At 43.5% G+C, this 22,948-nt stretch overlaps 1 protein-coding gene across 4 annotated transcripts in view; it reads left to right on the top strand.

Moving 5' to 3' along the window:
- skap1 (src kinase associated phosphoprotein 1) overlaps nt 1-22,948 on the top strand; it is a 34,517-nt gene that overhangs the window by 5,477 nt on the left and 6,092 nt on the right. For all 4 annotated transcript variants that reach the window (XM_079333833.1, XM_079333831.1, XM_079333832.1 and 1 more), the window contains exons 7-13: nt 13,513-13,593; nt 13,715-13,798; nt 13,883-14,007; nt 14,460-14,523; nt 16,469-16,654; nt 19,435-19,488; nt 19,615-19,724. In XM_079333833.1, the coding sequence (XP_079189959.1) occupies nt 13,513-13,593; nt 13,715-13,798; nt 13,883-14,007; nt 14,460-14,523; nt 16,469-16,654; nt 19,435-19,488; nt 19,615-19,724 (704 nt within the window). The remainder of the gene's footprint in view (nt 1-13,512; nt 13,594-13,714; nt 13,799-13,882; nt 14,008-14,459; nt 14,524-16,468; nt 16,655-19,434; nt 19,489-19,614; nt 19,725-22,948) is intronic.

The raw sequence follows: 22,948 nt of genomic DNA, 5'->3' as shown, positions 1-22,948 counted from the left end.
CTTGAGAAAAAGGTGGCTTGGCTGGTGGTTCACAAAGGGCCGAATGGGGACCTAGAGCTCCCTCCAGTGGCGGATCATCAGATGGTGATCTTTCGCTTTGAGTTGTATGTGTGGACTGTGGGAGGCATGGAGGCGGCCCACACAGAGAGGAGTCTTTGTAGCTGCGGGCTAATGCAGTGATTGATTGAGCCCGAGCCCCTCTATTCTTTCACAACCGGGGTTTGAAATACAACACTGTACCTGAGGGGCCATGTGTGGTACATCCCTCTCTCCCTGTATCAATCTTTCTCTCTGTCTTCCTTTCTCAGACTTGCGCTCCCTCCCGTTTAGATATTTTGTATTTCTGACTCTTTGCTCCAGCTATTAGCCCTCGACGTGACATGCCGCAGGTGGGCATTATTGACCTGGCTGCCTTGGGTGCCCATCTCTAGCCCACGCCATTTTTTTTTTTTCTAAATCTCTTTTCTTCCCGTGGTAGAGCTGGAATCATTAAGAATTTCCCAATAAGAAGAAAAAGGAACCTGTTGTCAGGGCGTCGGTGCCAGCTGGATTCAGTCAAAAACCGATCTTCTTATTTGGAAAGCGGGATAATGAAGTGTTGCGTCGGCTGCCCACAGAAGAGTAACTGTTTTTTTTCTGCAACTTTAGAAAAATAAAGAGAACAAATCACGGCAGATGGTGAAGAAGATTCACCATGATGATGATTCTTTTCTTTTTTTTCTTTTTTTCTTTTCATTTCAGAATAAAACAAATTGAGATTTCCTCGGGCCAAAACACAAAATCAAACGTAAAATGCTTAAAAAAAAAATTCCCCTTAAGGCTATTATGGTAACACACCCAACCACAAACAATGCCGTCTGTTACTGAACGCCATCGTTGTTAAAGCTTTTATATTGTCTCTGTTAAATGTGAGAAATAGATGATTATGCAGCTCAACCAAACCTCATATTTTCTGCCGTTTGCATTTTGTTGCTTTGAATATTCACAATTAAAACACCAACATTTCCTTCTGGGATCAATTATCATAACATTTTGATTGTGTAAGAAAAACTCCCACCTCCCGGCCGTGTGTCGTTTCTTTTTTTATTGCACGGCGACTGCGAGCGTGTTAGCGTAGTGAATGGCCTGTGTCCTCGCTGAAAAGGGCACGCAGAGTTCAGAGTTCATTCTCTGTTCACCGCCGCTTGAAAGAAATGGCTCGCACTTTTCTGCTGGGCGGTCTGTTTCAATAGAAGAGGGAGTGTGTGTGTGTGTGTGTGTGTGTGTGTGTGGGAAATAATGGCACGACTACTAAATGAAATCAGTGGCAATTTTCAGAGGAACAATCCTCTACGGTTGACGATCGGGGGTTTATTTGAATTTCCTTTTTCGCTCTTTTTAATTTAAGAATCAGCACAATACCTTTGTCGCAAAAATGATGATAATTTAGGGATTCAGTGAAAAGCGTTGAGTTGTACGGAGAAGGTAGAAAATGGCGTTTTTTTCTTCCTTTTAGTTTAATTGTATCATTTTATTTGAGCCTACTGTACACAAAAGGGACTTTGTGACTCGGAGGATGTATTATCCGTGGTAATCGACTGCCTGCCTTCGCTGCTCTCTGTTCCCTAACCAGAGAGTGAGTGAGTGTGAAGTCGATGGCTGCTTTTACACGCAGGAGGAGCCTGTGCCGTTTGATTAGATGCGGTGGCCTGTTGTCTTCAGCGGACTGGGTGACACCAGATTTGTAATGGCTGACAGGAACAGATGGAGCCTCCATTGTTAGCCTGGGTGTCTGCATGGTAATGTGAACTGAGTTTCACCCGCCGACCGTACCGGTGACCTGACCGCGCCTGCAGCCTCACCCCGGCCTCGTCTGCCCCCTTCAGCACCTTCCACCTCTCTCTGACTCTCCTCCGCTATTTGCAGCTCGCGCACACATTTTTAGGATTTTTTTGTTTCACTCCTTCCATCACACACTCTCGTTGCCATTTCTGTGCAGTGTGCATACATGAGCAAATATATGCACTTAATTTCTCTCTATGACGAGCACACACACACAGAAACAGACCCCAGGAGACAGCAGGAGATGTGGGGCTTTTAGCCCTGTCATGCTGTTTGCAGGTCAAGTTTACGAAGTTGAAATGGCCTGTTTGTTTTCCTGTGATCGGGGAGCGCCGCCGGGCGCTCGGGGATGTTTGCTCGGAAGCTGCAGCGATGACGGAGCGCTGCAGGAAGAGCTTTGTTTCAGGAGGCTTGCAGGAGAGATGATGCCTTCGATATAAGACTCCCTCTTCCTCTCAGTGATAGTAATGCTTCTCTTATGATGTGCCATGAAGTCCACATTTGCCCAGGTGTGGATCTGAAGAATTTAAAAACAAAACAGAGCTCTTCTGTCTTTTTATGTTCTGTTTTTTGTCAGGCGATGAAGGGACAAGATTTAGAACAAAGTCGGATAATTGACTTTAAATTATAAGGAATATTTGATTAAATCATTTTAGATGCATAATAAATGTCCTGGTGATAATTTATTGTGACCTGTAAAAAAAAGGTATCAAGGCAAAAGACAACTTTTTAAATTATACTTTAAAACATTTTCACCATCAGTCAGTTCATTATTTGGCACAGTGTGGATAAATAATCACTGTGAACATTTCTTTTAGGGCTTTAACTGATGGTCATGTGGATTTTTCTGTTGATGATTTTATTGATTATTCCACCACATATTTGTTTTGTACGATTAAAGTGTGGGATAAATGTCGGCCGATTCAGCGTAACTCCGACGTGGATGATGAGATTCTCTCATGTAATGTTTCATCCATGATTAAAAAAAATAACCTTTTCTGTCAGGGGACGGGGAACACGTTTAAAATAAGAACAGGAGTCTTTGCTTCAAACGTTACTCAAACTGAAACAAATAAAAACTTCTGCTCACTTTGCTGGAGCTGTATTATCTTCCTTGTTTTAAAATGTTCAATTATCTGTCAGATGACACGATATGAGCTGCGTTTGTTTCGGCGGAGAAGCTGAAACTTGGGCGTGTTTGCTCTTAAAATATGACTTGAGCGTGTGTCCTGTTGTGCAGGCCTGTTTTAAAATGCAGGACTCATGGCGGTGATTACTGCGTCGGGCCAATTTCCTCAACCAATTACTTTCAATAGAATGCTGAGGGATAACCAATTTAAAGTTATGTCTCGCCGTTGCCTGTTTCTCATTTGAATAACAGGACCCAATGCACGCTAAAACATTATTACAAGCTGCAGGAAAATAGAATATTAAATCTTAAATTTTGGCTACAGCTGGAAAAAGCTATATTAAGTGAAGTGCTTTGGGGGTTGCATTGCCCGGGTGTCTTGGCCGGTGGAATTGGGAAAAACGATGCCAGCTGACGGATTTATGCTTCATTAGGGGCTTAATCAGCAATATTTAAAACGCCAACTGGCCCTGGTGTGTGTTTGAAGTCAAATTGAGTCACAGACAGGGGGGGGGGGGGGGATCTGTGGAGGCTTCACATGGGGGACACATGAAATCACAAGAAAAAAACCAAATCTTTTAAAAAGTGCAGCACAGGTTTGTCCTTTTTGTAAGAAGCATCCGGGTAGTGTTTTGGTTACGTGCATGAACACACTTTGTGCACACTGTTTGCCTGTAGTCGTGCTGTCTGCCCACATACTGAACTTTTGACCTTCGACCTCTCGCTTGGGCAACCTGCGACCCGTCTGCACTCGGTCCAGGGACGTGTGAATGATTGTCTCTCCTGTCGCAGATCGCCCTTCAGTCACAAAGTTTCTCTGGACTTTGCGATCGCTATCTACTGTAGCTCTCTGTCGGAGTGTCTGCCTGCAGATTCATTCTTCACCGCGTTCATTGCTGTATGGATTTCATGACATTTGGATTGCTGCTGCTAGTTTGCAAGGAAGCGAGGGATATGTTAATGACCTCTTTGCTTCCTCATTCTCCTCCACTCTGCTCTCCTCTACTCTCTTAGTGTGCTTTTCTAGAAACACACACACACACACACACACACACACACACATACATACACACATACACACACACACATTACGAGGCAGGAGCAGGCTCTGTGCATCGCTGCGACTGCTTGCCACCAGGGTTCAAAAGTTCACCCTATTCCCCTACTGTGCTGCTGCAGATGCTGATAGTCTTCTCTCTCTCTCTCTCTCTCTCTCTCTCTCTCTCTCTCTCCTCTCTCTCGCTCTCTTTGCCGGCTGCCTTTCTCTCTCTGCCTCGCTGTTTACACTATTAATCTTGTACACTCTCCCTCACACACTCACTCACACGGCCTGGCAAGAAGAGAGCGGCTTGAAGGGGGGATTTGGACGTATTTAACCGAAGGGCATCCATCACTCTCATCTCCGGCCTCACCCCCACCAAAAGCCACACCGTGTAGTTTTTTTTTTTTTTTTTTTTTGCATCCTCCTGGTTTGTAAGCCCTTTGATGCAGCTCTTCGCTCATTTGCTTTGTTTTATTGTTGCACTGCATATAATTACATCCCTCCGTTGCCTCTGGTGTGGCGCCGTGTTGAAACCCAGGGAAAACAAGCCAAGGTAAATGTGCAGCAGTCCATCTGTAAAGAGGCACATAGGCAGAATGCAAAGTGGGAAGCTGGGGCAGGGTGGCTCCTAATCTCCCCCGGAGCTGTCAATGTCACAGACAAATAGCAAAACTATCAGATGCGGCGGGTTCACCCAGAGGTTAGCGTTCCCAGGTACCTCCTGCATTCACTCCCTCTCTTTCTCTCCCTGCCTTGCAAATGAGAATTTGATTTTGCCCTCCACTGGAATCCATTTCTGGAGATGAATGAAGTTTCAATGCCAAGCCCAGGTGGCCCCGCTGATTTCTTAGGGAAATAAATGGAGATGGGAGAGATGTGTTGGCCTGTACACAGACAGTGACACGGCGGCTCCCGATGCCTCTGGGATCCCTCGGTTTAATTGTTGCTTTAATGTAGCACTTTAAGGTCATTAACATGCCCTTGTGGAGTTATTCCAGGATGTTGGGGATGCATCTCTCTTTGCACTGGGAGCTCTGCATGGCTGGAAAAAAGTCTGCCGCACTGAGTGTGTGTGCCAAGTGGGACAGGGCGCTGCTGTAAGAATCCTCAATTTTCCCAGCATTGATTAAACGTGACCCTTTGTTTTTTTTTTTTAAGTGAGCGCATCTCAAAGAAGTAGAATCAGACGTCGGTCGAATGGGGAAAGCTTCTCTAGTGAAGGAACTCAAACAAACTGTAATCAGACGGATTTAAAAACGTATTCAGAGAATTAAATTCCTGTCATTGTGGTTAAAACACAGTTAATGGATGATCTTTGAATTAAAACCAGGCTTAAATACACATTCAAATTATTGATTTTTAACTTCAGGGGGTTTTGCTTTATGTCTTCAGTTTTCAGTTTTGCAGTTTATGTCACGTAGAAAATAAATTAGAAAACAGTTGAAAAATAAATAATCATTATTTTTATTTGTTTTTTATGAGTTCATTTCTACATTTTCAAATCAGTTTGAAACGCAGCAGCTACTGGCACAGAAGATTTACAGTTTTCGTCTCAAGTCAAAATGTTAATTCTTGAGCTTTTGTTTCTGGTTTATTTTGTGACTAAATCATTATTAAATTCACCAAAACAAAAAAATATTGAAAAGTTAAAATATCATTAAGAACAAATAATTACTGTTAAAAATGAGATACCAACTTTATTTTTTTCTTAGAAGCTGATATTTAAATAAAGTAGTAAATAATTTAACGAATTATACGGCTGAGCAGCTTAAATGAAGTCTGATTTATTGTCCAGGTGTGCTCACACACACACACACACACACACACACACACACACACACACACACACACACACGAGAAATTTGACTTAAATGACCTGAACTCAAAATTAAATATCAACTATAAACACAAAGTTAGTAACGCCTAACATGAGACTAAACTGCAGGGGTTGGCAGTGCAAACATGAGATAAACATAATAATAATAAAATGTGTATTATTATGTAACAGATGGTTTAATTTCACGAGGTGGAGAGTTTGTAAAGTGAAGCAGTCTGCATAGAGTGATAAGTTTAAATTTGAATAATATGCACAGTCACATTGCAAATACTTTGTTTATTTTTTGCAGCTATTTGAAAAAAAAAAAAAAACATAAATTTTTCTTTGAGTAAAAATGTAAAAAAAAAAAGATCTTTATAATTTTCTAATTTGTTACCAAAAGAGAGAAAATTATAAAACTATTTCCTCATTATTTTTTTCAAAAGATGTGATCAACATCTGCTTAAAGATCAAATCAATAAATCACAGAGATGATTTACAGATCTTTAAATTTACACATTAATATATGAAAAAATTAATTTGATTAAAATTGATCTGCATCGGTCTGAAAACATGGCCGTGTTTTTTATCAGCTTTTCTTCTTCTATTTGACGACAGGATCAAAATATTTCCTCGTCACCTGTTGCCACCACACTTGAATGATTTATGGCGGCGTCCAGAAAAATTATGGTGTCATATATAATTGTTTATCGGCAGAATATGTAACATCAGAGGCCATAAAAAAAAGAAAAAAAAAAAGAAAATGAGCAGTTGTATGAAAAGGTAATAGACGTGAGATACTGCTCAGGAAGCGCAGCATCATAACACGGCCCTCGCAAACATTTATTCTCCAGTATTTATAAAAATCACATTTAAGTAGTTTTAGTGGAAATAACAGAAGTGTTTTAAAGTTGCAATAAATGAACATTCAGAGGGCGAGGGTGTTGATTTTCTCTGAGTGTTCCTCCCTCCAGGCTCGCTCGTTCTCTGCGTTATATCGGGTTTTATCACAGATATGCAGGCTCTCCTGTGGGCCCCAACTCCTCCATTGTTGGTATTTATATTCTTACTCCGTCTTTTTCCCCGTGTCTGTGTCAGTGAAGCAGCTGAAAACCATCCCCAGCGATTAGAGGATCATTGTATCCGCAGTTAAGCATTTGAATAGTGGTAGTAAATCTAGAAAAGGGAAATTCAGGGTCGCTGTATACGCGGCTTATGGCTGCCCAGGGGGGAGCCGATGTCACATAGTAAATTTAGCCCCTTAGTGTCTTTTACGGTGGCCCGGCCTGAGATGTTTGAGTGTAGAAAAAGAGCAAAACGGAGCCTGGGACGACTTCACAGCTCTTCTTTAAAGAGGCACAGAAGTGTATATGTTTTTATTTCTTTCAGACTGTGTCAAGTTTAACTGAGTGAGTCGGACAATCCACGAGAGGAATGCTCTGCTCTTCAATGATGAGAAATCCTAAACTGTAATTTAAATAAAATGGACCTGGTCATCAGCGTGTGCTTGAAAAGTTATTTGTTCTTCGTCGGCTGTAAAGCTTTTATTTCAACTCAGAGTCGGAGACGTCTTGTCTAACCTGATTGACATCCCTGATCCGAAAGAAGAAAAAAAAATCCTGAATCAATCTTGCATTAATTCCCTGGTGCCATTAAACATTATTAGACGGCAATACAGACGTCATGCAGCTTGATATAATGCACTGCATGTTTTCTTTGGTTCAAACACATGCATTAGGAGGTCCTAAACACGGTTTATGTATCGATGACTGAAGTCCTAATCAAATCAGGGGGAGGATGGGAGGCCAGAGGAGACAATCTGCCCTTAACCTCAGTGCCTCTCAGTCTCTCCTCCCTTCTGACGGCCGCCTCGCTGGAGGGACGCGCAGCAGAGGCCTTCTACTGTAATGAGGAAAAATGTATCAATTTAGCTCGGGCCGCGCGCTGATTAAGCACCGGGTGGGTGAAGGTGCACCGAGTGAATCCTTTTTCCTAATCAAGGACAGTATCGAAGAGGATTGCGGTCTGGTTGCTCGGTCTGTAGAGTCAGCAGCATTCCTCCTCCTGCAGCCCCCTCAGGGCCAGGGAGCCTCTCTCTGCCTTCTGTTTCACCTCATCAGCAGAGTTCACGCAGGGGTCAGGTCCTGCCCCCTGATGCTGCATTCAATGCAATACCTCTTGCGTCGAAAAAGCGCCGTGAGAGCCCCCCCGTGCTCAAGGACTAAGCAGAAGAGAAAGAAAACATATGAGAAGTGGCTGCTTTTGATTTCTACCTGTGCCGCGAGGGTGGTCACCTTTTCTCCCTTCTTTAAATGCGGCCGTTAATCTCGTAAAGCGGCCGCTGTGTAAACCGATGCATTTCCTCGCAGATTATGCCGGCAGTACTTTGTAGTTTCCCTCTGGATAAATAAAAGGAGGGATGACGGAGAGCGCGCACAAAACAACATCGGTGTAGTATTGATTTGCCAGATGTTGCCTGAGGAAGTATTTACATTCACAGACCTTTTTACTATTTGATATTTACAATAAGCTCTTAAATTAGAGGGACATTTTTTCATCACGGGGTTTTCCTCCCACAAGGCCGACTTTGTGGGTGTCCGTAGTTTAATTCTGAGTCGAAAGCTTCTTTTGTGATCTCCTCTCTGTGGCCCTTTGACTGCGTCAGATCCATCCTTATGAGCGGATTCCTTTTTTCCTTTCACTGTATTTGTCACACAGATTAAAATCCAGATGAAACTGATGTCTCTTGTAGATGTGAAATCAAAGACAGCTTTTCTACAAACTCGTTTTTTTCTCTTTTTTTTTCCGACTGCCACATAAAATGTTCATCGCGTCTCGACGCTGTGAACAGTTTTATTTCTCTATCACAGGACGGAGCAGACAACCAAACCACACTGCTGAATGTTGTCATGAAGAGTAAACACCTTTTTATTTCAGCGTTCACACTTTCTCCAGACTCAGGTTACGAGCATGCAGAGGATCCTGACACTGACGTGAAGTATAAAAAAAACAACCTTCATTTCAATGTGACTTTCAGTTTGAAAGGTGTCAACAGACAGTTTATGAAAAAGAAGCCAATGACAAAACTCACAGGATGAAAATTTGACGTCCCTGAAGGTTAAAGAAAGACAAGAACTCGACCGTATGCAGATATTTACCTGCGTAACAAAGTGACACTCTACCGTGGAACTGTCAGAATTATTAGATTTTTCTGTAATAAAATAAATAAATGACTAAAATAAAAACACTGGAGCTTGAGGAGCTAGTAATGGGCTGTTTTCATCGTATAAAGGGAATAAATCGTCAGATTAACCCGTGATGAAAATGATCAACATTTGCAGCGCTGCTTACGACAATCATACCAGATACATCAAACATCACAAATGACTACAAATATTTTAAACAACGTCACGAGCTGATTTTTTTGTGCACACGGGACACATGAATACATGATGCGAATAAAGTTTGCACATTTGAAACCAATATTAGCCGTCAGACGCACACAGAGTTCAGACTGAACAGATTTGATGGACAGACTTCTGGGTTGGAAATTAACTTTTTTGCTGCCACATTTTAACCGGCAGGTTTACAGGATTCAAGAAGTGGTCGAGTTTTGGAGAGGAAATGTTTCACTGACGTTTGTTTTAGTTTATGTGTTTCTTTTACATTGCAGCCATGTCCTCAAAGTCAAACTCATTTAGCTGCAAATGAACCTCGACTGACAGGCGAAATAAGCAATTCATGGTTTTAAAATCACTCTGTTACATTACTTTTATTTACACGCCACCGGTGAGTGGAGCAAATGCAGCCGTCTCTGCAAAAGAATACCCGTATGTGGCGAGGGCGGATTTCCAACCCTGACAGATTAAGATGCATATTTTAGATTATTTTTTATTTTTGTGTCTTTACAAGATTCTGCATGTGCAACATACATGTCAATTATGTACAAAAAATAAAAAAAAATACAAAAAGGAGAAAATGGATTCAACCAGAAATAATAAGACCGTTTTTTGTGTCTTCGTGTAGCTGGATAAGCGGGACGCTTGGTGATCTGGGGGTTCAGTATCAGTTCCTGCCTGTCTGTTGAAGTACGCGCTCCCCCGCTGTGACTGAACCCCGCCATTGATGCCGTCTCACAGAACAGACGCCGACGCGACCGCTCGCTTTCCGTCTTCTGCCGCATCATCAACATCTCCTTCCATATACATTTTTTTGTGTTTTTCTCGTAACGTCTTTGTTGCATTATGACCACCGTTAGATCTAATGTAACGTATTAGTCCTCCCACCCAACCATTTCCCTTCATTTTGATTCACTCTCTCTCCAGCCTTTGATTGACTTTCAGCCTAAGTAAAGTGGATTTTAATGAGAGAATACATTAACTCCCTCTGGTCATGCTAGCATAAATCAGCCTTTTCTTGCAGGATCAACTGCTGAGCTCATAACACCATGCTGGGAGAGTGTGAATAACCAAATGAGAGAGTGCGGCTTTGGCAGACCGCTGGCAGCTCAGATGCATTGTGTGTCTCCCCCCCATCCCCCCCCCCCTTCATTCGAGTTTTAAACAAGTTCATGGAGGCAACAGAATAGAGCTCCTACAGGTCAGCGTGCTCATGGAGACGTTCATACGTCAGGATCAATTAAACACATATCTCTGGTCAATTTCTATTGATTATCTCCGTCCATTTGGAGATGAGGGTAACTCACATATTTCCCTCCTGATGACCACTGAGAGCTGTTAGATTCAGTTAGCGGCGCCTCGCAACTCTTCACCTTGATTTACAAAACCGGCTCGAACACCACATCTGTCTGCTTCTCTGTGTTGGGTAATTGCACTCAGCTAAATAGGTTATGCTAAAATATCAATAAATTGCCATCAAATTAATGTCAATACCAAAGCTGTGGATGGTGCTAATTAAAACGCGAAAGGGATGAAAATGAAGTCGAGGCATTGCCCTGAATAATTGATAACGCAATTTATGATTTTTATGAAAGAGTGCCGTCTGTCTGCGATTTTGATGAGGGCTTAATTAGATGCATTAATGTGTCTCTCTGTGCCTGTAGTCAAACTCAAAATTCAAACACCATGATGGTTGTTAGGCTGTTTTAACGCCTTCAATGGCTTATTTTCAAATAACATTACCTCTGAATATCCTCTTAAAATTGCATGGGTCCCAAAGAGGTGTTAGAGTGTAATTTTCATTAAAGGAGGCATTCGTTAGAGCACGACCAATCAGGTTCTCCTTTTGTTTTTTTTTGGGAGGGGGGGGCAGCATCATGCTTTGAGGCTGTGCTGCTACCCTGTGGAAGAAAGCGTAGCGTACATGTTCCACCACGGTGTGTTTGGTTGTTGAAGTGAGGTCAGGTCGTCCGGCGTCAGAGCGTTAAGCACGCATGAATGTGTAATATTTATTGACTCGAGCAGATCGGAGTGATCCCGTGTTGATTCTGCACCTCCTCATCTATTAGCCGGGCTCGACCTTTAGAGATAAATGAAGAGCGAGGTGAGCAGACGGATGAGGGGATTAGAAGTGGGCCGCAACAGGGAAGCAGGCCCGGGGACAGAAATAAAATGGACGGACTGCCGGCGGATAGATGAGGTGGGGGAGCGTGATGATCGCTGTTTGTTATGATGAACTGAATCAGCTTCTCTCTGACAAAACAGTCCTTAGCACCTGTGTATTTATAGTGTCACCGGTCAGTCCATCCACAAAGGCAGGCCGGTGATATGTGAGCGTGTTAGAGCAGCGAGGTGTCTGGGGCTCTGCTCTGGATTGACCCGCTCATCCGTCAGGACCCCGAGCTGAAGCCGTGTAGGGTTAAAGGCTCACAGGCTGGACTGGTGTCGGCTTAAATCTCAGAGAGTTAGCCGAGCAAAATCCAATGTCAAACTTCAATATGTGCCGAGATTAGACTCCAGAAAACAACTTCGAAACATTTCACAACACTAGTTAACGTCCAACGATAGAGATAGCTGTTGCAATACCATGGCAACAAGTCCGAGCCACCCACACTTTAATGAGCTGCAGACTGTGTAAAATGCACAAATACATTAGGAACATATCTGTGCAATTAAGACAGCTCTCTCTCTCTCTCTCTCTCTCTCTCTCTCTCTCTCTCTCTCTCTCTCTCTCTCTCTCTCATGTTTTTCATATCATCAGCTTTCTGTGGATGTTCTTCTTCAGATTCCCTCCGGTCGCCTTTTAGATGTTTGAATGCCACCACAATACTAGCGATCAATAAAACGACAGAGGTAGCATGTTTTCAAAAACGTGCTAATGAAGCAACAGCTTTGAAGACGGGAGGCCTGGTCATGTGTCTGATTTTTATGAATGTGAAAGAGGTCCCTGCTTGTGTCATGTTGGCGGACCCGCTCTGTTTAAACAAGCCGTGTCATGACATGATTGGTTTCTCCAGCAGTTATTAAACATCCTCTCTGAGGGGGATGTGCCATCAGTGGACTGGTGTCACCACTGACTACTTAAATGGTCTTTAAATTGTTCCTGTTTTGCAGACTAACAAGGCGGTTCCTGCTCTCCTCTTTGTGTTTCTTTTCTGTGTGCGAGGCTGAAGCCTGCTGACGGATGAACTCAGGCTCAGGCCAGCTTTGTTTTTGACACATTGGGAAAGCCAGGTACTCCTCTGAGGAAGCGGAGGGCAGAAGTTGAGCCTCGGAGGGGTTGTTCATGGGTCAGCTTTACATGTTTCCCTCTGATGGTAAAAAGCCTAAAAAAAAAAAAATCCCTTCTTTGAACTTTTAAACTGATGGAAACATAGAACAGCTGGTTGACATAACTCCTCAGTGTTGTGCCCAGCCGTCCAGCTGTGAAGTCAAATTATAACAATTAAACTACTTTACATTGTTTGTGGTTAGAAAAAAATGCAACAGAGTAGAGAGTGCTTGTGTGTGTGTGTGTGTGTGTGTGTGTGTGTGAGTGTGTGTGAGTGAGGGGAAATGTCAGAAACAAGCAGTAACAGTTTACTGCTAAATAATCTGCTTGGTCATGGTTAGCGGGATGCCAGAGAATCGACACATATCTAAATCGAAGCACACATGGAAATTGATGGAATTTGTTTACTGTTGGAAAGAATTCATTATATTAACAACATGAACCAACCAGATCCTGTGACAGTGTAAAACCTCTCTCCAGCACAAAAACCATGTGAGCTGCATTGTCTGATAACTGCACTAATTAACTTAAGCCGCTTCTCTCTCATCTTTAACATTTGACTTTGCAGATTGAAGAGAGTTGTTTGAATTTCCACAGGAAGGTTCCTCCCATTAAAAGTGCAATGTTAGCTGATGAATGGACTGCAGCGCTCAGCAGCACTGGAAATGTATCGATCCCCAGTTTCTTAAAGCATTGCAGGGATGTATCTGAGCCGCACAGGGCTGGAGACTTGTGTATGCATGGTGTTTGTGTGTGTGTGTGTGTGTGTGTGTGTGTGTGTGTGTGTTGGAATGAAAAAGGTGCACATTATGGGACATAAGTGCTGAAACAATCGATCGATTGTCAGAAACTGATTAATCAAGAAAAAAAGCAAATTCTCTCTATTCATTCTCTGCTGTTTGCTTCTGATAGGACAGATTTGCTGATTTTCTCTCTTTTCTATCAGTTTGATTTTTTGGACTTGTGGTTCTGACATTTTTTTTCTTATGATTGCAAAGATTTTTAGAGACAAATAAGCTCTTCTTTCTTGCACAGTGTTTGGTGACATCGGCCCTGTGTCCGTCCAGGACCTCAGCAACGTCTTAAAGCAAGGCTACTTGGAGAAGAAACGAAGAGGTACAGCAGCATTCAAACACCGACCAATATTCTAATGGATTAGAAAATATCTGTGACAGAAGACTGCTCATGCGACTCCTCTTCTTTCTTTCTTTCTTTCATTGATCACGTCTTTCCCCAGATCACAGCTTCTTCGGCTCCGAGTGGCAGAAGAGATGGTGCGTTCTGAACAATTCTGTCTTCTACTACTTTGGGAGTGACAAAGGTTTGTTTTGAAACGTAGAGAAACAACACGGCTCCGTGGAGCGAATCAGATCCATCATACCACATGTGCACTTCCTCCCTGCAGATAAGCAGCAGAAAGGCTCGTTTTACATCAACGACTACAGAGTGCAGCTGGTGACAAACCTGAGGAAAGACTCCAAAAGAAATTCCTGCTTTGAGCTCTTTGCTCCTGGGCGGCGAGCTTTCCAGGTCTGCATCACCACAACCAGCCTTTAAGTATTTCTAACAGAGTGGCGCCTGATAGCCTGGCGTGTATATCGTGTGCTTCATGTACTTATAGTCCTCATCGCAGCAGCCGGGGGTTTGAATCCGACCTCTGCTCTTTGCTGCATGTCATCCCCTCTCTCTCTCTCTCTCTCTCTCTCTCTCTCTCTCCCTCTCTCGCTCTCTCTCTCTCATCCCAACATTTCATTCATGTTTGTGGGGCCTTCAGATTTAAAGGTCTACATTAAATATCTGAGAGAGACTTCAGAGATCGAATGGATGCTACTCTTTTAAAAAAAAAAAAAAAAAAGGGGGCGTATTTGACAGCTGGTAGGAGAGTTTGTTTTTTTTGTGTCCTGGATTAAAAATCACTTTTATATCCGTGCAGCGTTAGATGTGATGATAATTGCGAGTTTATTGCCACTCTTCCTCACCAGTTCACCGCCAGCAGTCCTCAAGAGGCCAGGGAATGGGTGGACCAAATCAATTTTGTTCTTCGAGGTAAGAAAGCGTCTCCTTTTTTTATTTTTTTATTTTTTTATTTTTTTATTTGTGTTGCATGTGCAGCTTTCAGAAGCTCATTATCAGGTTTAATGCCCCGCCCCGTAGTTTCTTTCTTACTACAATTGACTCAAGTCGACTTCTTTAAAAGCTGCTTCTTTTTTTCTGCTTGAAGTTTGTGTTTGCGAGGAGGGGGGGGGGAGAAAGGTCAGAAATGAAAGGGAGCCCTTTATCATCTCTGACTCAGAGGAAAACCACCTGATCCATCACTAACCTCACAGCCGAGTCCTGAATCTCCTCATTCGACATGTCACCCACCATGTCATGTGCACAATCACGTAGCCCCCCCCTCCCTCCCTCCCTCCCTCCACCACTCCTCCCCTAACCCTCCTACCAAATTCCAGCTTACAGGAAATTGATTGGTAGCTGTTCTGGTTATCCTCCAGTGACATTGATTTCTGCTCGGCCGCTGCTGCACGGCGGACGACCTGATACCCCGTGTTACAGCGGCCAGTCGCCTGCAATGAGACGGCTCCTCCATCTGAGCGAGCACTCGTGCCTGCTCTACTCTAAAATGGGCTCGGCCCGGGCCACTGATTTGCGGGAAGTAACAGACACTCTGCAGTTTGTCTTACTTCCTCCCAGCCTGGTTTTTTTACTACCAAACACAGTCTGATCCAGAACATGTAGGTCATTACTTACCCTCCTTAGCCTCTGAACAACACACAATCCACAAGGCTTTTTCCCCTTCTTTTTGCACTTTCATTGTTGGGACTTTCCTCAGAGAACACGATGCAAAAAAAATCTATTTTTAGCTTCTGCCTTTGTTTGATATTAGCCACATAACAAGTACATGTTTAAACTTGTCTCACAACTCAAACTACAAATAATAGACTTTGCTGACATTTTTTACCATACTGCATCTAAAGCTGACCATAATGTTTAATATGATAGACTCTGCAGCCTGCAGCCTTATAGAGGTTATTCTTCTTTTACACATCACTCTAGTTGATTCTTGATACTCTCAGCTGGTTTCCTCTTAATACAAGACGTCAATTTCCCTGGTTTCGTCTCCGACACTAATCATGACAGAAAAATCCTCCAAAGAGAAAAAAAAAATATTTAGCCTTTATTCTGGACCCGATTTGACATTGTTTAAATCCTGTTTCTCTTATTCTAATTATATTAGATTATAACACTTTATTTATCCTCCTTTTAATCTCAAGTTGCAGAACAAAGAGATTTAAAAACATCTGTGTTCCTGCTGCTGTCACTGAACAAGATGTAGACATGTTTGCACAAATATTTATTTATTTATGACCAAAAATTATTTTTACCCTGCCGAAGACATAATATATTTTTGTTTTTAATCAATTTATCTGATTGGTGGAACCATGAGTCGTTTAGCTTTTTTATTTATTTTTTTAATCACGATTTTGTCGTTTTATTTTCTCTGTTTTGAAACCTGTGTGTCATGATGGACATCAAACAAACTTACAGCCAACCTGACCTGATCCCGTGCCACCTGATCAATTCATACGCACAACAAACAACATCAGGACAAAGACAACAACTGAAAGAATCACCAGAGAAACCATTTAAGAGCCCTAACTGAAAATGTTCATGAAAAGAAGAGGACTCTATCAGGCTTCATGAGAATGTGATACTTGTTTTTTTCTTCAGTATTTCTGACTCAGGAATGAATTACTGGATCAAAATAAATTATAAACACTTAAAAAGATCATGAAATAATTGTTATTTACAGCCAGAACTGGAGCCTGCAGTGCTTGTGACTGCTGCTATTAGTCACATTTTCCTGTTGTGCATTCAGGATGCTCCGACCATTTCTCTCACTTTACTCTTTAATGTATGTGTGTGTCTTTTGTGCCACGCTGTGCTCCATCTTAACGCTAACGCCGCCCAACACTCTCCATATCCCCCATAGATCTCAGCTCCAGCTTCATCCCCGTCGACGATGACGAGGAGGAGGAGGAAGAGGAGGAGACCTATGATGACATTGAAGGGTTGGCCGGTGCTGGCCCGGCCTCGCACCACAGCGACAGACAAGGAGGAGGGCAGGAAGCGGGGGAGGTCGATGAGGAGGATGAGGACATCTACGAGGTGTTGCCAGGTACGAAGATGTGGACACACACACACACACACACACACACACACAAACTCATGATACTCAGTCAGACAAATAGACACAGTAGCCTCACACACCCGAGCCCAAGGGGATTTTTGCAACAAGAAATATCAGTGAAGATCTCCAGTAGCTCTGAAGTGTGTGTTGCCAGGTGCCTCCCTATCGCCACACAACACCCAGACTGATCACCCATTTTAAATCAAGCAACACTAATAAGCTTGTCAGGGCCGAGGTGGCTGCTGCAGAGAAACGCCGGGCAGCCAGAAAATCAGCTTCCTCTGCTCTCCCATCTTATCTCCCTGAGTGAGAAACACTTGTGTTGTTGAAATCAGTGAGAGCCTTGTTGTTGTTTTTTTCCCAAAGCTCTGTCATACAAGGTCCAATTAGCTGATGTTGCCAGGCAACAAATAGCCTACAATTCAATCCACTAAGCAGAGTTTTGGCTAAAATCACCTAGCAACAGCAATTTGGCTGAAAGGAAGTAAAAAAAAACAAAAAAACAGCATCTCTCCGGGCTTAAAATAGTCCTGCAGCTCTTAATGTCATTTAATAGAAATGAGAGTTTAAATGAGACGACAGAGTCAGTGCGTGTGAGTCTACAGAGGGGGGGGGGGGGCAGCCCCTGTGGGTCGGCGTGGCTACAAGATCCCGAGAAGGACAAAAGAGGTGATCTGATCTTCTCCGGGCCGTCGTCCATCACTCCTTCTATTAAATAAGATACATCAAGATTCTGTTTCACTCACTGAGTACATTACCTTTGCCAAAATCAGTGGTGAGAGGGAGATCAGTCTTCAGACTGTCACGTCGGCGTTCAAAGCCATCTGGGAAGAGGTACAGACCCTGACCACAGATGGCATATCGAATGACGGGTTCTTTCGTTCACTTTCTCACCCCTTCACTTATCAATCATTCTGCTGCTCTCTTTGCCCACTTACAGCCTCTGCACTGTGATTAGACGCTGTTAAGTTACACGACTTTAATCGTTATTTTTATTGATCAGAAGGCCTGCCTGTGTTTGAATCTTTGTGCATGTATTAGGCCATCGCTGTATGTCCTTTCAACCCCGTTTTTTCATTGCGAAAGTTTTACAAGCCGAGGTCGTTTTTCATTCGTTACCAGGAGAATATTTCAGCCTCGTCTTCGCTCACATTGTGCACGTTTTGGATGAAGAAACGACGTCGAAGCATCATTTTCTCTCTGATGAGCTCCCACAGTTTAGTCAGAGCAGAACTCCAAACACGGCTCGGTTGTGGGCAGATTGCAGAGCGCCGGTGGTATCGGCTCTGCTGCTGATGACTGATTTTATTGACTATAAAATTAAATCACCTTGATATAGAAACCATCGGCCCGTGGCGGCGGCCTCTCGTCTGAAGGATGCTCCTCCTGTGCAGCATTCGTTTGGACCATTTGCAAACAAATCTGGAATATCTTTCCGTTTAGTTAAAATACACAAAACATTTTTCTTTCATGGTTAATCCGTAAAAAAAACAAAAATAACCTTCTTGATTTTGTTTTTAAGGATTTTGATTTGTTTAGTGATGAATGCATCTGAAAATGTCGATGATGAAGGACGTGCGAAAACCCCCCCAAAAAAGATCCTTCACATATTTGTATTTTCTGCACACCAACAAAAATTGATAACAGATATGCATGTGGATACGCTGTGTGTGTGTGTGTGTGTGTGTGTGTGTGCGTGTCGTCCGGCCCGGTCTTCCTGGAAGCAGAGGCGCAGGTCCTGCTCGGAGGTGGATAGTGTTGCCGGGTTGTGGCGTGGCTGTCAGCCCGCTCCTGTAAAGGATGGATGTGGGAGACAGAGGGCAGGCGTATCACCGTGTCACCTCTCAGACCACCGGGTGACACGCCCCGCAGTCGATGACACGTCCGCCCCCGCTGCACGCCTTCGACACAACCTCCTTCGTCGTAAACTTTTCCTGCCTTGCTGCCTCTGCTTGATAAGAACTAATTGATCATAAGCGAAGAGTTGAGCCGTTTAGAGAAAGATAAACGCCTTCTGTCCTGCACAGACGGATCACAGATTGACTGATGATCCATTTCATTATCTTTTTCTTCTTTTTGCTCCTTCATGTCGCTTGTTTTGTCTCGTGATATGTGCGGAAAATAAAACGTGATATGTACTTTTTTTTACATGAGTCCCGTATTGAAAAGTACCAAAGCGTGAGAGAACGACAGACTGTCAGTCATATTTTAAATCAAAGCTGCAGCGAGGAGACGAGAGAGAACACTGTATACTAAACACAAATACATCCACAGCACAGAGTCTGACTGCAATCCTTCAAGAAACACCAAATACTGAAGGCCGAGGATTCTATTGTTTTGTTTTGTTTTTTGCATCAAAGTGTTCGATTTGTACTGCAAACTTATGGAAGCTTAAAAATCTGATATCATGATCAATTAATTAATCTTTAGTTGAATAGTGTCAGTTCAGACCTTTAGTGTCCCTGGGAGGGAAATGTGATTTACTGCAGTGGTACAAAAACAACAACAAATAAAAAGACATAAGAGAGCGAAACACAACGTGACAAAATAAAACCATGAAGAATAAAAATGTTTATTAAACATTTCATAGGAATGGTAGAGAAGCATTAAACGTGTTTTATTCTTTTTCCACAATAATTTTTCTTATTAAATGTTGTAAATCAAATATTTTGGTTGTGATGTTAAAAAGCTTCCTGCTGCAGAACATTCAAGCAGACATGAGGAAATGTCGATTAACACGCATCGTTTTTTCTGTCCTGTTTGTTCAGACGAGGATTTTCCAGATCCGGCAGACGAGAGCGGCGATAAAAACAACAAACCAGGTCAGAACCTCGTCACAGTCTCCTGCTCATAACGCTAAACATGTCCAGCATCCATCTTTGCTTCAAAACTTAAGAACTCTGTCTGCTTCCTTTTTGTTTAATCTCGTGCACGTCGTCTCTTCTCAGCGTGGTCATCAGATTACGCTAACTACTACCAGGGTTTGTGGGACTGCCCGGCGGACGAGCCGGACGAGCTGGCCTTCCAGAGAGGAGACCTCATCTACATCATCAGCAAGGTCAGCGCCAACCTCAGCGACTAAAACCTGTGTCCGAGCTCTTCCACTTCCTCCACTCAGTTGAAATGGGAGATAACTGTTCCGTCATTCATCTCTAATGGGAACCATTACTGGTTGCGCCCTGGACTCGTTGACGTAATTACAAGCGCAGTTTTAGTATTTTAAAATGAGTTCAATGCGACTTAAATGTGTACAATGTGCAATTATTTAAGGGTTAAACAACATCAGCTCCACTAATCGCCCTGTCCCTGTTTAATTCCTGATCATGCTGATATCCCCAACATCTAAAGCCTTCTGTTAGTGTGTCGATGCAGCAGAGAAGCACCAACAGTGGCATTGTCTTTTTTTTTTTTCAGGGGGCCACTAGGGTGAAGTGCCATTCGGGCGCTGCGTAATGGTGCTGTTGTTCATTACGGAGCCTCTATCACAGGGGTTAATTGAGTAGGCAGCCATGCGAAGCTCTTCCTTTCTGTTTGACATAAACTGCAGGTGAAGCCATCCTGCATCTCAGCTCTTTTCCCTCAATCTATTTCCTCGTGTTTTATGGCCGTCGTGTAGTTTACATGCAGAGTATCTACCAGTGAAAAGCCACCCTACTGGAAATCAATGGCTTGTAATTTGGGCACTTTTGCTCTGCAGCGTTCGGGGACTTGTTCCCCCGACTGCTGCTATTGGACGGTTTGAAATTGAATCATCATGTTCTGTGTTTAGGGCGAAATTATCTGAAGAGCAGAGAGAGGGGAAGAAATCGGCGCGTATTCAGCTGTTTTCTAAGTAATTATGTGCTAGAGATTGAGAAATGATGTGTTCAACATCCTGATTTTTTTCTTGCATCTTTAATCAGCAGCTGGAGCTACTGAATTTTAATTATTTGTAATATGAGGTTGTAGTGCAGAGGCGTTAATGTTCTCACTCCACGGCTGTACTTCATAAAAGGAAGGGAAGTTTTTATGTCTCGATAAAGACGATAAAAAAAAAGAGCCTTTTGTTTATAAGAGCAGATATAGCACAGGTGAAATATGCTCTTCACACAAGATGGACCTTTAATTGAGCTTCTGTTGGCAGGGCCAGATTAATGAGATGCCAGCCTCCTCTGTCTGTGTGCGCTGCTTGATAGGGGGAAATGTCAAAACAGCCATGTTCATTTTTCACGTGAGGATGACAAAGGCGGCGTACTTGAGGAAACAAAGGGGACCTGGCTCTGTGCTGCAGCTCGAGCCGGGCCTGCCTGCTGTATCCCTCCTCACCGTACGGATCCGGTTACCGCCTCACCAAAGACCTGAAAAGCAAACTAAGCCCCAGTTTGGAAGCAGGGCTTGGTTGAAGTATCTTGCGCTCTTAATAACACAGATTACTCTTGTTTTGTCAAGCTGTGGGCTGAAGTCATAACATGGTGACAGACCGCCGCAGAGTTTCCTAACTATCCTCTAATGGATTCAAAGCCAGGGTCTGCTTGTAAATTATTCAGAGTTGATCTCCGGACGGCTTCCGATGGCTTTGGTTTTGTGTGACGACGCGACTCCACCCGTGTCCCATTTTGCGTCCTCAAAGCATCACACTCCCCTCCTGAATGGCATTATTTGGATTATTGCCTATAATCGGCTATTTATTTTAACGAGCCCTTTGGGGGGGCTTCCCCGAGTCTTTCTGCGTGCAAACGCCCGACGTTCAGTTTTACAAGGGATGGGGGGGGGGATTCCTGAGAACCCTGACCTCGATGAGTGAAATACGGGCCCTTGGCTAGAACTCAAGTCGGTCGCTTAACTGGGGACCCAGACACATGAAATGGCCGTAATAAAAGCAGGGCCCATAAATTCTCTCAGAGGGTGGGAGGCCTGGTTGTCTCTGCTGTTATGTCAACACTGACCATAATTACAAGGTAATAAGGACACGCTCTAAGTGCTAAATCAATGGTGCTAACAAACTGTTATTTTTAAAGCTGGGATGTGATTGACTGCTGAAGTGCAGAATGGGATAGCCACAGGCGAGGTGTCATATGGCTGTGAACTGAGGAGAACATGCCGATTGTATAAAAGGCTCTCATCCATCATTATTGATCTCTCACTTACAGTAAAGTGGGGGCATTTTTACTGTATTTGTGTCCCCCCCCCCCCCCATGTGTGTGCATATCTGTGTATCTGTGACAAAGTAAATAAATTAAGAACCTCACAACTCATATGAATCCCATTAGTTGGAGGGAATTAATCTGCTCGTGCGCCTCTGCCGCCCGTTTCAGCGACGCCTAACTTGCTTTCCGCAGAGCTCGACGGCGATGCTCAGCGCGCTGATACACGAGGTACGAACACGCCGTGAAATCCATCTCTGGAGGTTTTTTGCGCTGGCATTTCATTTCTGAGAGCTTGCATTTTTCTAATGCGCATTATGGCTGCACGCCCTGACATCTCAGTGTGTGTGTGGTGACAAATACTGGAGAGCTCGGTTTCTTTGCAGAATCACACTCTGAGATTTTTTTTTTTTTTTAAACTCGATATGAATTGTTGAGATGTTCTGCACACATTTTCAGTTCATCACATCCTGAGTCATGCATCGAGATATCTGTCATAGGATTTGCAGTGTTGTCGCATTACTGGCTTCATTCGTCACAAGGCTTAAAGCGATTGTTTCTCTTCCTCCTGACACGTGTAATGCCTGTACACTCTGTCGGCCATATCCCACACCACGCCATAAGGTTGTCCTGCATTCTTGCCCTCTAATTTATGTATCCCGAATCAAAAGACATGGGCTCTACAGGTCAGCTGTCACATTCCTGTATTCCCACAGGCACTCATGGAGAACGGCGAGATGGAGTGGGAAGAGATTTATGGCACAAACCCGTCCAGGGTCCTTAAAACTCTGGCAAGCGCTACTGCTGCTGCTGCTGCTGCTGCTGCTGCTGCTGCTGCTGCCACCTCTTCCTCTTCCTCTTCCTCTCCTCCTCAATCCGCCGTCCAACCACACGCCAGAGAGAGGGAGACGGGCCAACCAATCCCACGCTTCTCCAAAAGCAGAGCGTCACATCACATTCGGTGAAAGTGTTCAGCACGTTACGAGAACGTGGACACCACTGACACCTTGTGGTGGTTTCTGGAAGAGGATGGATTTATTTAAATGACAGCGTGTACTAACACCACAAGCTGATTTACAGCGTTATGGATTTACGGCCTCGTAAACATATATTTAATCGCATAAAAATAGAATTTTAGAGGTCGTGTTGTGTTCAGTGC

The sequence above is a fragment of the Symphodus melops genome, assembly GCF_947650265.1.
Source record: "Symphodus melops genome assembly, chromosome: 21".
NCBI lineage: Eukaryota > Metazoa > Chordata > Actinopteri > Labriformes > Labridae > Symphodus > Symphodus melops.
This window is presented reverse-complemented; position numbering and strand designations above follow the sequence as displayed.